The sequence below is a fragment of the Megalops cyprinoides genome, chromosome 6 (genome assembly GCF_013368585.1).
Source record: "Megalops cyprinoides isolate fMegCyp1 chromosome 6, fMegCyp1.pri, whole genome shotgun sequence".
In the NCBI taxonomy this organism is placed as follows: Eukaryota; Metazoa; Chordata; class Actinopteri; order Elopiformes; family Megalopidae; genus Megalops; species Megalops cyprinoides.
The window spans coordinates 33,825,839-33,838,736 of record NC_050588.1 but is presented as its reverse complement, the minus strand read 5'-3'; the positions used below and the strand labels follow the sequence as shown (position 1 = coordinate 33,838,736).

General features: G+C 43.2%; 1 protein-coding gene across 1 annotated transcript in view; it reads left to right on the top strand.

The window, feature by feature from the left end:
* The first annotated feature begins 1,680 nt into the window (after positions 1-1,680).
* Positions 1,681-12,898, top strand: part of fer1l4 (fer-1 like family member 4) — a 31,228-nt gene continuing 20,010 nt past the window's right edge. Inside the window, exons 1-18 of the mRNA XM_036531183.1 lie at positions 1,681-1,759; positions 2,846-2,901; positions 4,426-4,514; positions 5,191-5,290; positions 5,654-5,748; positions 5,901-5,942; positions 6,407-6,577; positions 7,233-7,293; positions 7,418-7,549; positions 7,645-7,707; positions 7,892-7,976; positions 8,372-8,534; positions 8,785-8,968; positions 10,063-10,249; positions 10,345-10,620; positions 11,118-11,221; positions 11,704-11,812; positions 12,188-12,380. Of these exons, the coding sequence (XP_036387076.1) occupies positions 1,681-1,759; positions 2,846-2,901; positions 4,426-4,514; positions 5,191-5,290; positions 5,654-5,748; positions 5,901-5,942; positions 6,407-6,577; positions 7,233-7,293; positions 7,418-7,549; positions 7,645-7,707; positions 7,892-7,976; positions 8,372-8,534; positions 8,785-8,968; positions 10,063-10,249; positions 10,345-10,620; positions 11,118-11,221; positions 11,704-11,812; positions 12,188-12,380 (2,189 nt within the window). The remainder of the gene's footprint in view (positions 1,760-2,845; positions 2,902-4,425; positions 4,515-5,190; positions 5,291-5,653; positions 5,749-5,900; positions 5,943-6,406; positions 6,578-7,232; positions 7,294-7,417; positions 7,550-7,644; positions 7,708-7,891; positions 7,977-8,371; positions 8,535-8,784; positions 8,969-10,062; positions 10,250-10,344; positions 10,621-11,117; positions 11,222-11,703; positions 11,813-12,187; positions 12,381-12,898) is intronic.

Below are 12,898 nucleotides of genomic sequence, written 5' to 3'. Positions count from 1 at the left end.
TAATGTTTTTAATAATGTGGGGTATGGACTTAGCAATGGAAGATTATTAGTATTATTTAAAAATACCTATGGCCTTTAAAATGAACTTTGCTGTGCCTTTGGGAACACACATAGCTGTATGATGGTCTGTTTTTTTTCTGCTGTATGTATCCACACTTAGCAGTGTAAAGGAGGAACACTACACTCCAAATCACATTATTTTGTTAAAAAAATCTTTATGCAGTAAGCAAAAGGTGAAAACTTTGGGCCAAACTGTTCCTCAGTGTCCACTACTTTTGCTTAAAAATTTGAGGATATTATAAAATGTATTTGTGTCAGAAGTATGATAGTTTGCCATATCAAGATGTGGAGGGCTCGGTGAAGTGGTTTTATGGAATGATTTGAATGTTTTGCCTCCTATGCACCTGTCGCCAACTTTACCAACTTTGCACTTTCCCCTCCATACTAACATGTTTAATGGTATACACACATGCGCTTATATTAAAAATGTGTCTGTGTGTGTGTGTGTGTACGTTTTCATTATGCAATATGCATGTAAGTAAGTCCAAGACTAGAGAATTTAAGTTTCATAGATTCACGGGACCATGCTGCCTGTCACTTTACTGTGATTTATTGGGTCGCTGTAGGAGTGTTTACTTTGAACATTTGGGAGATCAAATCTCAGATGAATGCAATCTCGGCAAGTGCTGTATTTCACGAAATTCCTCAATGTATTTTACACTTACCGGTTAATTACATGTCCTGCCCATGATGGAAATGCTGGAAATGTTGCCCTGCCTTATTTTCTGCTTACTGAAGCCTGTGCACCAATAAAGGGAATCATGTATGCAAGTGCCACAAAATATGTTACCCCTTTTGTTTCATGGTTTTATACCCTGATGCAAAAATGAAATAAATGTATGAAGTCATCATCTGAGCGTAGCCTCTTTGTCCTGGTGTTTTTCTAGCTGCTGATACCAGCTGTGAGCTGTCCTTAAAAACGTGTATTTGTACTGAATTCATTTGTTTTGATTCTGTTTCTTCACAGGCCTAACTGCAGACTACATGTCTGTGTGGTGTACTTTGCATCTGTAAGCTACATATGATTACAACAGAGCAGCCCTAGATGGCAGCCAGAGCCTGTGAGAGCAAAGTTACCCCTTCATGGACAACCATCTATAGATATGTCAAACAGCTTTTCATGACAATGGTGTAATCTCGCTGAACACCATAGTCTGTGTTCGCCTGTGTTCAAACAAATCAAACAACCCTGCCAGTACAATGTTGTGAAGGGTGTGTGTGTGTTCACAATGACATTAATAAGTAGCCCTGTGTATGGCAGAAGCTACTTGAATGTATCCTTGGATAGCATACACCCCATGCTGTGTACCAATGTGACTGGATCCAGGAGGTGCAGACCTGCTTGGGCTGATGGTGACTGAACAGCCTGGGCGACTCAGGTCACCGGTTGCGGAGTCTGCGTCTCTCAGCCTCCTCCAGGTGAGGAAACTCAGGTCCCTCCCTCCCGCCACATGTTTGCACAGGGAGCTGAACGCCAAGTAGTCGGCAAGGTGCTCACCATTTTAAGAGCTGCAGGTATGGCGAGTGCTGTGGAGACGGGTGAGGTCTGCGGCTGAGCGGTCAGAGCCGCTCTGTGGATGTCTGCCGTGTAAGAACTGAAGGGGAAAAAAACTGTTCAATATGTCCATCACTGTCAATTTGAAGAGGATCACCAACTTGCCAGGAAAAAGTGATAGAAAGGTGGAGTTGTCTTTCAGAGGTAAGTGGATTCACAGGCAATGAGCCCCATGAACTTTCATTTGAATAATAATTTATTATTATTATAATTTTATTATTATGGACTAAAATTAGCTCTGCTGTAATTGTAGTTTTAACAGGAATATACAGTACAAATTTTGTCTGTTCATAATTACTTTTAAGTGTTTCATTTTTACAATGACCGACATAGTCACTGTAAGACTTGTAAGGCTTATGAAGCACATGAGTGAAAGGCCACAGACTGGCTGCTTTACACTTCTAGGAATGAGTTTTCATATTTATCATTTTGCTGGTTGCCACCACTCCAGGAAAATGGAATGGAGACAGACTGGGAGTAATCGCTTCAGTCTGAAATATTCAGAGCTGAATTGAAGGCATAGAGCCAGTGATTCTGCATGTTTTTATGACCTTTGTTGGGAGGGATCCTTTATAAATTGAAAAATTTGTTTACATTAATAGCCACCGAGGAGATTCTTTATCTCTGGAGAGCCACAGTAACTGATAGAAAATATACAAGCCTCCACAAAATAAACAACACAAGAAAATAAACCGTTCTACCAAATAAGAAATGATTAAAAAAGCGTTTATTATTATCATTCGAACATCTGTTCACATGAAATCTGCTGTGTCAAGTTGCGGGTGTGTTGTGCTCCTTTGGCCTTCTGTTTCTTCAGGAAAAAGGAAACTTTCGACTATGGAAATTCAAACATTTGCTGTTCACATGTGTCGGTTCGAAAGACTGAGTTGTTTAAAAGCTTCCTGTTGTGATCGAGAAGATGTAAAGTCAACTGTGCGCTTCACGTTTCCTTGTTTCCAAAGATTCTCAAGTTAGGTTACCAAACATTCCCTAGTTTCTGTGAAGGCAGGGGTTTCAGAGCTCTCAGTCCACAGTATTGTTGCAATCACAGACCTTGTGGTAAGTCACTTTGTAAAACATAACGGACATTTGGCATGTCTCTTTAGGGTGCCTGTGGGATGCTGCTCTCATTCAGACAGCAGCAGTAGTCCTCTCTGTTGTGGTTCACACAGTGGCTGTAAATTGCTGCCAGGCCATAATGTGTCTGTGCCTTTTCCCCTCTGCCTGTAGGTTTCACACACAAAACCAGAATCCTGCAGTGTGAAAACGTAGCCATCTTCAACGAGGTAAGGCCCTGGCCGGTACGGAGGCAGGAGTCACTGCGGTGTGACGTCATTTGGGTCATTCAGTCGGCACTTGGCAGATGAGACGGAATCCCTGCTAATGTTTCCTAAAGGAGTGATTGTCCACAAAGTGATTGTTGTCTAAACGGCTCTTGTGGTCCTGGAGTGTAGCTGCTCACAGCTGGCTGTGGCATTCCCTCTGTGACGGCATCGCCTCTCACGAGATGCGCAGTCATTGACAGGTGTGGTCAGAACACTGTGTGGCTCAGATTGATTCAGTTTTGATACTAGCTGGAAAAAAAACATACCCCTCCCCTGACCATTAAAGCTCTGGAGCACACAGTGGACCGATGCCAGGGCCCCACCTTCAGCTCCTTTTCTTGAAAGCTATCAGCAGGGAGTTGAGGCATTAACATTTGACGTGTTCAGACTTTGTGGTTTACCTTGGGACTGAACACTCTCCCACTTAACCAAACAGATGGTAATGATCATTTTTGAACTTGTTCATTTGTTTATTTATTTTTTTTTTGTAATCCAAGAAAGTAAATCAAAACATTACCATGCAAATGGAAATTGCCTGAAATCAACCAGCAGGGTCTCATCAGATGTTGCTTGATGCATCATTTGTTATGATGATATTCACAGCCAGGTATATCTTTATCTAGTGAAGTGCTTTTCAGACAGTTAGTCCTGGGAAACCCTTTTTGAGAGAATTTGCATAATTCACAGGTCTATGGAAGTAGTATGACTGAAGAACATGTGTAATTAAGCACTGTTTTTGTAAATTAAATATCTTTGTTATGGTGCATCAAGTGTTGGAAAAAGATTTTCATGAATTTTAAGCAATACAATCCTGCAATCTTGAGGGTAACCCATAACTCCCCCGCACACACACACATACACACTCACACTCAGACTCATCCTTCAGTAGGAGTGAAAAATGGTGTTTCTTTCCTTGTTATAGCACATAGAGACAATATACAGAGCTCAAATGCGTTTCCATTAATTCGCACCGTGGTCTTTCTTTTTTCAACGATCATGAGGTCAGTACATCAGGCACACCTACCTGTCTGTGAGTCATCGCAGTTCCTGGCACTCGCCTTCCCTCACAGTAAACAGTCAGCCTCTTCGGCTCACCCTGCTAGAAACACATCCCACTCAGTCTCCTCCCTCAATTAAAGTTTAACAAGATCTTTAAGTCTCTGGCAGAGGAATGTAACAACAGAAGATGCCATGACCCTTATAAACAGCTTAAACCATGTGACCATCTGTTTATCAGTTTAAAATAGTTTGACTGTGGGGCATATGTCTTCTTTCTTTGATCTTAGGACAAGTGTTTCTATTTTGATCAATACCAAGAGTTGGGTTGTTCAGTATCAAGTGTATACCTAAAATATTGGTTCTCAGAGATTTCCCTATACGGTTTTCAGCAGTGCATAGATCACCCTACCTGAACTCACTGACCTCACATCAGTCTAGCGAAACATGCCTCACTGGTAAGTGTATGGTGCTCCTCTGTGTCTGCAGCACTTCAGATGGCCACACTATGGGAAGATGATCAAGGACGAGATGCTGTCTGTCAGTGTGTACAACAGCAGTAAAGTCTTCAGCAACAGGTCAGAGCTGTGGGAAACCCTTCATTTATTCCACATCCAATAAATCACAGCATAAACTGTACCATCTACATTGCAGTGGCAATGTTGCATTTTTTTTTACGGGAAAGTGAGCATAAATACAACGACTTATGATTGGATTTATCCTTCACTGTTTGCTTTTTTGTGTTACTGATACTGTAAACACACTTGGATCTCCCGGAAAATTGCACTGTTCAAAATAAGCATTATGTGCTTAGCCATGTCCTAAAAATATGCAGCGAAGAACAGTACATATTTGTCATTGCTGACAGGGCACTCTCTGGTCTGTCTTCTCTGTGGCACCATTCTGTGCTGAGTGAGGTGTGTGAATAAGTCAAAGTCAAAGTCAACTTTATTGTCAATTCTCCAATATGCACAGGACATACGGAGGATTGAAACTGCATTTCTCTCAGGCCCACGGTGACAATACAACAGTTCAACATAGCACAGTGACCCTGAGAGACAAGAACAAGAATTTTCAGATATACAAGAAACACAAATGGCTCAATAACACAGACATAAATAAAATGTGTGGCTGGAGGACTCTCTCTCTCTCTCTCTCTCTCTCTCTCTCTCTCTCTCTCTCTCTCTCTCTCTCTCTCTCTCTCTCTCTCTCTCTCTCTCTCTCTCTGTGCTCTCTTTTTCTCCTTCGTCTCAGGCTCTTGGGGAAACTGGTCATCAGTTTGCAGCATGTGGTGTCGGCCGGGAGGCTGCTGCTGCGAGAGCCCCTTACAGGCAGCAACTACGGCCTGACAGACGTAGGTCCCTGCGCTCTGTGTCATATACATGGAGACAACACTGCACTCTGCTGAGAACACAGACAGACACGCAGACACACACTTACGCTAACACACATATCATTGTGGAACATGAGAATGATGTATACCCCTCCTTGTTCTGACTGCCCGCATCAAAACAAATATTCATGTATTTAACATTTTCTAGTATTTTTTGCTAAGGATGGGCAGCTCCAGTCCACAAAGACGGCAAGGTTTCATTGCACAGTTTATCCGAAGCTGTTTAAAATTCAAAGAAGGTTACATCAATGATGAGAGAAATAATCACTCTGCAGTTGGTCCTGAGCCAGGGCGACTCCTTAGCGTGTTTGTGGCTGTGTTCAGATATATATTGAGCTGGATGTGAGGTACCATCCTGTCGAAGGTGCAGCTGGTGGCTGGCAGGAGGAGGAGTTCCTGGATATAGAGGACCATGATGAGTAAGCATCTTTAACCAAATTCTCCATGGTTATCTCATCACAAATGTTACATTTTAACTACTTACATATTGTAGATTTGAGAATATTGGTCTATACTGTACACTATTGTTGAAGATCTTATCAATTCCTCCCATCTCTCTCCTCTCTCCTAGTTCTGGACTTGTCATCAGAAACACTGGATTTCTTGAACCTGGGTAAGCCAGCTCTTGATTTGAATAAGTTATCTGCCATAAGCGAGGGACACCATATTTCTTTTCCTCATAAATATCGGTTTTTAATGTAATACTGTTTATGTTTTACATTAATGATTGAGAAAGTTCAAGTTTGAAAGTTAAATGACATTATATTATTGTCATTTAGTAGAAACTCTTTAGCAGATATTTACTGAGGCAATTGTGGGTTAAGTACCATACTAAAGGGTACAGCCACACCCCAGAGGGGAATTGAACCAGTAATCTTTTGGTTATAGGCCCTTCTTCTTTGGACACACCAAACACACTCTTGTACATGGTTGGGTCTTTAGGGCTGCTTGGTTTATCCAGACTACCATCTCTGGGTTTCACTCTCAACCCTGGGGTGCCATAAGATGCATGTGAGAGGATGAGTCCAGTGACCCAGCTGGGATTAACTGTGTAGCTCTCTGGACTCTGGCACCCAGCTCTAAGGAGACCATGCGGCCGGAACGGCTGGACCGGGAGACCAGGAAGATAGGCCGGAGTCTGATCCAAACCGGGGAGGAGGACGGAGAAGAGTACGACGACGATGACGACGACGATTATGACGTGGCTGACTTGGAATGTGCCAACATGACCTTCACGCCCATCCTAAGGTGTGCTGTGTCACTTTATCTCTGAGATGCTGTGGGTAGAAATGAGATCATTTCTTGAAAAAATGAAATACAGTTGTGATTGCATTAATAATATAGGGTAACAGGTAACTTGGTATTACCAAACACAGCTGATGTTAAATGTTAAAAACCTCATCAATGACCTCAGCTTATAGATCTGCTATTATAATTTCTCTTCCTTCTCAGTTTATACATTTCACTTATTATTACATAAGGATGTTATTATTGAGTGGCAGTACCCATTTTACTTGTCAGAACGCATAACTTTTAATTCATGTTAATTTGTTTTTACTTTAATGCTTGTGTCTATTCATAGCCAAGGCTACATCTGTGGACACTGATGAAAGTGTGACCGTCGACATTCCGGTGTTTTTTGTGGTTTTACATTTTTTGCTTTGAAAAAAAAACCTCCCATGGTTTATTTTAGAACTGAGCTGACCCCTTGCTTCCTCCAAGAAGTATAACTGTAGATGGTTTATGCCTTTTTAAATAAGCATTTGAATGTTTTTCTGTGCTGACCACAGGGAAAACATCACTGAAGGGCCAAAACTGATAGCACTCTGAGTTGATTATGGATGCTGATATTAAAATTATATTAAAATAACGCTAAAATGACGGTGTGTGCTGTCCTCAACAGTCGCTGCAGGGTTCTGTCCAAGTACGAGCTTGCCACCGTTCCCAAAGTGCAGACCTTCCAGGTAAGGTTTTGAGTGAGAAGCTAAAGGGCTGTGAGGTTCTTCATTGGGGGAGCAGTGAGGAACGGGTTCATTCTCATTAGGAGCTGATCTGCTGATACATCCCCTGGATTCCCCTCCCCCCCAGGTCAATGTGAATGTGGTAGAGGCACAGAAGCTGGTGGGGGTGAACATCAACCCGGCTGTGTACATTACAGTGGGGGAGGAGAAGAGACATACGGCCACACAGAAATCCACCAACTGTCCCTTCTACAATGAGGTGAGACTCAGGATCCCCATGGGGCCTGTGAATGCAAACCGTGTTCTACACTGTGGTTGCACCCCCTGGTTTGACCGTGTGTTCTTTTTTTTCAGAACTTCATGTTTGAATTCCAGGAGACACAAGAGGTTCTGTTTGACAAAGTTATTGAGATAACGGTAAGGGTTCAGTATACACTATAGGTGTGCCCTTCTGTATGTATTGTAACAAGTCATTTCAGGTACCTTTGTACAACATTAATTCCTCTTACCCCCCACACAGACTACTCCTTCAGCACCCAAAGGCTCCATTTAGATACAATATGTATCCTCAGATGTGGTCGTGCTTTATTTTTTATTGTAGGTTGTTCACAAAAAGATGCTGGCATTTATGATGACACGGATTGGCACCTTCAAGGTTGACATCAGCACGGTCTACAGTCAGCCAGGTACACAGACTGAACATGGAAACACAGGCAGACCTTGGGGAGTTCAGCTCTGACGCTGAATTTAAACGGTTTTGTCTCTGCTGTGGTCAGGTGGCAGCGAACCAATAAGCAGTAGCATCAGAGTCTGTGCTACCTGGAAAACAAAAAGAAATACTGAATGAGAATTATAATTGTATTTGTTCAATGTTTTTATATTTGGCTTCATCTGCAGTAGAACATATATTTTTTGTTAATTGCGTTTACCTTAATGCAATGAAACAAATAAATAATTGTTGTGTATAATAACATGGTTCCCTTGAGAAATTGTGGAGAAGTTCTGGGACATGAGCAGTACATAACTCTCAATGATTCCTTCAGCCATTAAGTGAAGAAGCTCTATGTGCCTCTTAATACAGATCACCGGTTCTACCAAAAATGGGCCCCTCTGACAGATCCCAAAGACACGCGCACGGGGGTGAAAGGTTATGTGAAGTGCACAGTGAGCGTGGTGATGAAAGGGGACGCCATGGGCATGCCCAGCATCCCGTCAGTGGGCAGCCAGAACGACGACATCGAAAAGTGAGTCGGGATTTAGCAGAAACACGCTGTCACTTGATCTCCTCTGCGCTCCATCTTTTGAGCTGTGGCTCTTCTGGTCATTGGGGAATGAAACTGGTTTCATTTATGGTTCCTATTCAGACAAGTAGTCAAACCATTTCAACAGCTGACAATTCTTTGGATCCAGTGATCATTTTAAGTAACCCATACCACTGCTTATAGTTCACGTCTTCATAGTCTCGCTCTGATTGTCCTCCACTGACCCCTGTAGGAATCTCCTCCTGCCCAAGAGGATGCCAGCTGAGCGCCCTTGGGCCAAGTTCCTGGTGAAGATTTACAAGGCAGAGGGTCTGCCCAGTATGAATGCTGGGTTCTTGGGCAGCTTTTCCAAGATGATGGGTGAAAAGAAGGTCTTCATTGACCCCTATGTGCAGGTCACCTTTGCAGGCCAGCAGGTACGGGACTTGGGGGCTGTATGTGGCAGCAGTGATATGTCCTCTGGCACTGGAAAAATCATTTACACACCTCACATACAGTATTGCGTCAGGTCAGCCTTAGTTACTGTACAGAAATATATCCCACCCACATTCCAAACTGACATTTTATGGAGTATTTGAAATTTCAATGCAGTTAGTAGGAAATATTCTGAGTAGTTCTTTTGTACAACAAATAAATCCTTTTGCTCAAAACTCACACTCGCACTCACACAGAGAGAAAGCCATCTCCTTGTGTGTGCTGAAGCTTGACATACGCTTGGCACTGAAATGTAGTTAATGAGTTTTGTTTTCTGGAACCGGTTCTGTAAACAGCCTTTTTCCGTGACACTTCGGGACATTTCTATTGCGTTTTCCATCCAGCGTACACAGCTTCCTGTAAATACCCTGAAGCACACCTACTCATGCTAAGCACACACCCAGGAGCAGGTATATTTGTTTACAGGGTTGTGGTCCCTTTATTTGTACTGCTGTCTCAACCTTTCCTTGTGAGCCAATGGCAAACATGTATATAGTGTATTTTTTTCAGAACAATTAGAATGTGTTTCATTGCTGCTCTTATCTGAAAAGGAATTCATATCAGGATGCAAACCAGTATTTCCTCAAATGCCACACTTCTCATGAGGTAATAGCAGTAGCACACTATAGGTGACAGTGTAGCATACTGGTAAGCAGCACTGCTTATAACTAAAAGGTTGCTGGTTTGATTTCCTGTTGGGGCACTGCAGCTGTACCCTTGGGCAAAGTACTTAACCAAGGATTGCCTCAGTAAATATCTACCTGCATAAATGGATAACATGTAATTTTAATGTAAATTGTAACCTATGTAAGTTGCTCTGGATAAGAGTGTCTGCTAAATGCCAATCATGTGAAAGCAGTGTACCTCATAGTTAAAAACCCTGTTGCTTTAAGTCATGAGCTCTTGTATTTCTCATTTCATACATCACGCAAATCTTGTCAGAAGACTCTCCTTTCTGAAAGTCTGTTGGTACTTTACCACATTACCTGGTCAGTGCATTCTTGATGTGTTGAGCAGGGAATGTTGTTCTTTCCAGGGAGAGACATCAGTGGAGAGCAACACAAATGCTCCCGAGTGGAATGAGCAGATCTCCTTCATTGAGCAGTTTCCCCCTCTCGCCCGGAGGATCAAGATTCAGATCCTCGATGACGCTAACATCGGGGACGTTGCCGTGGCAACACACTTCCTGGACCTGCAGCAAATCTCGAACCCCAATAGGAATGGTAGAGTTTCCAGGGGAAATTATCCCAATCTCTGATAATGCAAATCAATGGACAGTGTCTGACTAATTAGTTCCCTCTTCCTCTTGGCTGTGCAGGGTTCCACCCCACATTTGGTCCGTCCTGGATCAACCTGTACGGGTCGCCCCAGAACTCAGCTCTCCGGGACATCCATCGCGACCTGAACGAGGGTTTGGGTCAGGGCATCTTCTACCGGGGCCGGATTCTGCTGTCCCTTTCGGTGGAGGTCTACTCCTCGCCCACCGCAGTGGTGGAGAACAAGGCCATCGCTGCTGTCAAGAGCACGCTCAGCAAGCTCTCCCTCAAGAAGAAGAGCAGGAAGTCCAAGGAGAAGAAGAAGAAAGACAAGGAAAGTGGGGGTGAGAGCAGAGTAAAATTAAACAGGGGTGGCACTGTAGCGTAGTGGTGCAGAGTAGGGTTTGTAACCAATAGGTTGCTGGTTCAATTTCCCTGCTGGGGCACTGCTGCTGTACCCTTGGGTGAGGCACTTAACTCAGAATTCCCTCATTAATATCCAGCTGTAGAAATGGACCCCATGTGAAAACTGTATCCTATGTAAGTCATGCTGGATAAGAGCATCTGCTAAATGACAATAATCCATTGTAATAATGCAATGTAAGCAATGCAAGGAGTAGTAGCCTGGTCCTTAGGGTGGGATAAAGAAGAGTGAGTTATGCAAGTGACTGAGGCACCCAATAGTTCTTCTCTCCTATCCTTCTGAAACCAAAGCAACACCCCATTATTGCTTGCCATGCACTGTGACACATCAAACACTTTGGTTTTGGGGATGGTGCGCTCGTGCTCTCAGGTGTAGCTTTGGGCTCTGTGTTTGTGTGCTTTTTCTGTGCAGCAGAACAGGGCCGCAGTGGGCCCAGCGAGGAGCCTGACGACTCGAGTTCTGAGGTGCCTGGTGCCGTGACTGTTGAGGTGGAGGAAATTCACCCGCTTCCTGAGGTCAGCACTGACGCACCCAGCCATCCATAGGCCTCAGTGTGATACCTATGCTACGTTTTTGAATCAAAATATTACCTTGCAGTTATTGCCATGAGTTATGGATACTGTGATTCAGTGACATTGTAAGATAAGGCAGTTGTATGCACATAGATGCTACCATAGTTTTCTAGACTGTCTACTTTCAGATTAGCCCAAGTTAACTTGTGGTGACTGTGGTGCCCGTGTGCTTCTTGTTAACCTGATTTGTTACTGGTGCTCATATAACTTGGATAGATATACTTCTGGTCTCTTGTGCTGGAGGTCACTCTGGCTAAGAGCGTCTGCTAAATACCTGTAATGTGAGGTTGTATTGTCCCTTACATTTGAAACCACCATGCATGATTAAGTTGAAACAAGTTCATTTGGAATTGTTTTGATTTTTGACTCCTTAGATATACTTCTGCTGGAGGTGAATCTGACAGTGAATTTGTTCCGTCTTGCAGAATTTCGTAGGACAGAAAGAGGAGTTCTTGCTGTTTGCGTCTCTCTTTGAAGTCACCATGATCGATCCGTCCATTGGCAACAAACTGGTCACGTTTGAGCTGTCTATCGGTATGACCGTGTGCTCGGCTGTGTCTAAAAACACCATGCGAAACCATTTGTTTCATAATTGAGATGGCATTATTCACAGACCCGGGTCAATGTGCAGACTTAATCATTCTTTCCGCCTAGTCTCAAGCAGCTGAAGCGCATCAATTAGCGCCATAGCGCGCATTGTAAGTACAAGAGTAATGAATTGTTATTAATCTCAGATTCATGGTTGAATTACATCCATACTAAGATGGCATATTACTGTAATTAAATGTTTCCTGATTGCTGTTGTGATGCATGAAATGGAGATATTACCCCCACAGTGGCAGAACATATGTGATTACTGTGAGACGTGTGTGTGTGTGTGCACGTGTGTGTGTGTGTGTGTGTGGGCAGGGAACTATGGCAAGGCAGCGGATGTTGTGGTGAAGTCAAAGAAGAGCGCAGGCCGAGAAGAGCAAGGGGAGGACAGGCAGCCGCTTCTAGAATCTTCCGAAGACGAGCTAGAGAGAGAGGATGTCCCTGCCCCAGGCTCACGGGACAAGTCTGTCACTGCCCCTAGGAGACCACAGGCCACCGAGTATGACAGGTAACACTGATGATGGAGTGTGTTTGACAGGTAACACAGCTGGAGCGCATATGATAGGTTACATGTGTTGAGTGTGTGGGGCACACCATATCTGTGTGTCTGCACCTCTGTCTCTGTGTCTATCACCACATGTTTTAGAGGTATGCACCTCATTTTAGGGGGTGCTGTACTGATATGTTTACAACCAGTTCCAGACCTGATAATCAAGAACTATGAATATGATTAGTGAATGGCAAACAGTCTTATATGTGTCAGTCTTATGTGTATTATGTGGTAGTTACAAGTAAAATATAATTTGTTAATCTACATATTGAGTCATGGTTCAAATGTTTCAAAAAGTTACTACATCTAAATTCTGGTGCAGGCACACTATATAATTAATTGTCATCTGTTGTAAGGTTATGCACGGAGGGAGAGATAGTTGGTCATCTATGACGGGGGGTGTAATATAAAGGTTCCACTGAAAAGCAGTTTATGTAATAGTCCTTGGGCAGGAAGCACAACTGATAAATTATCAA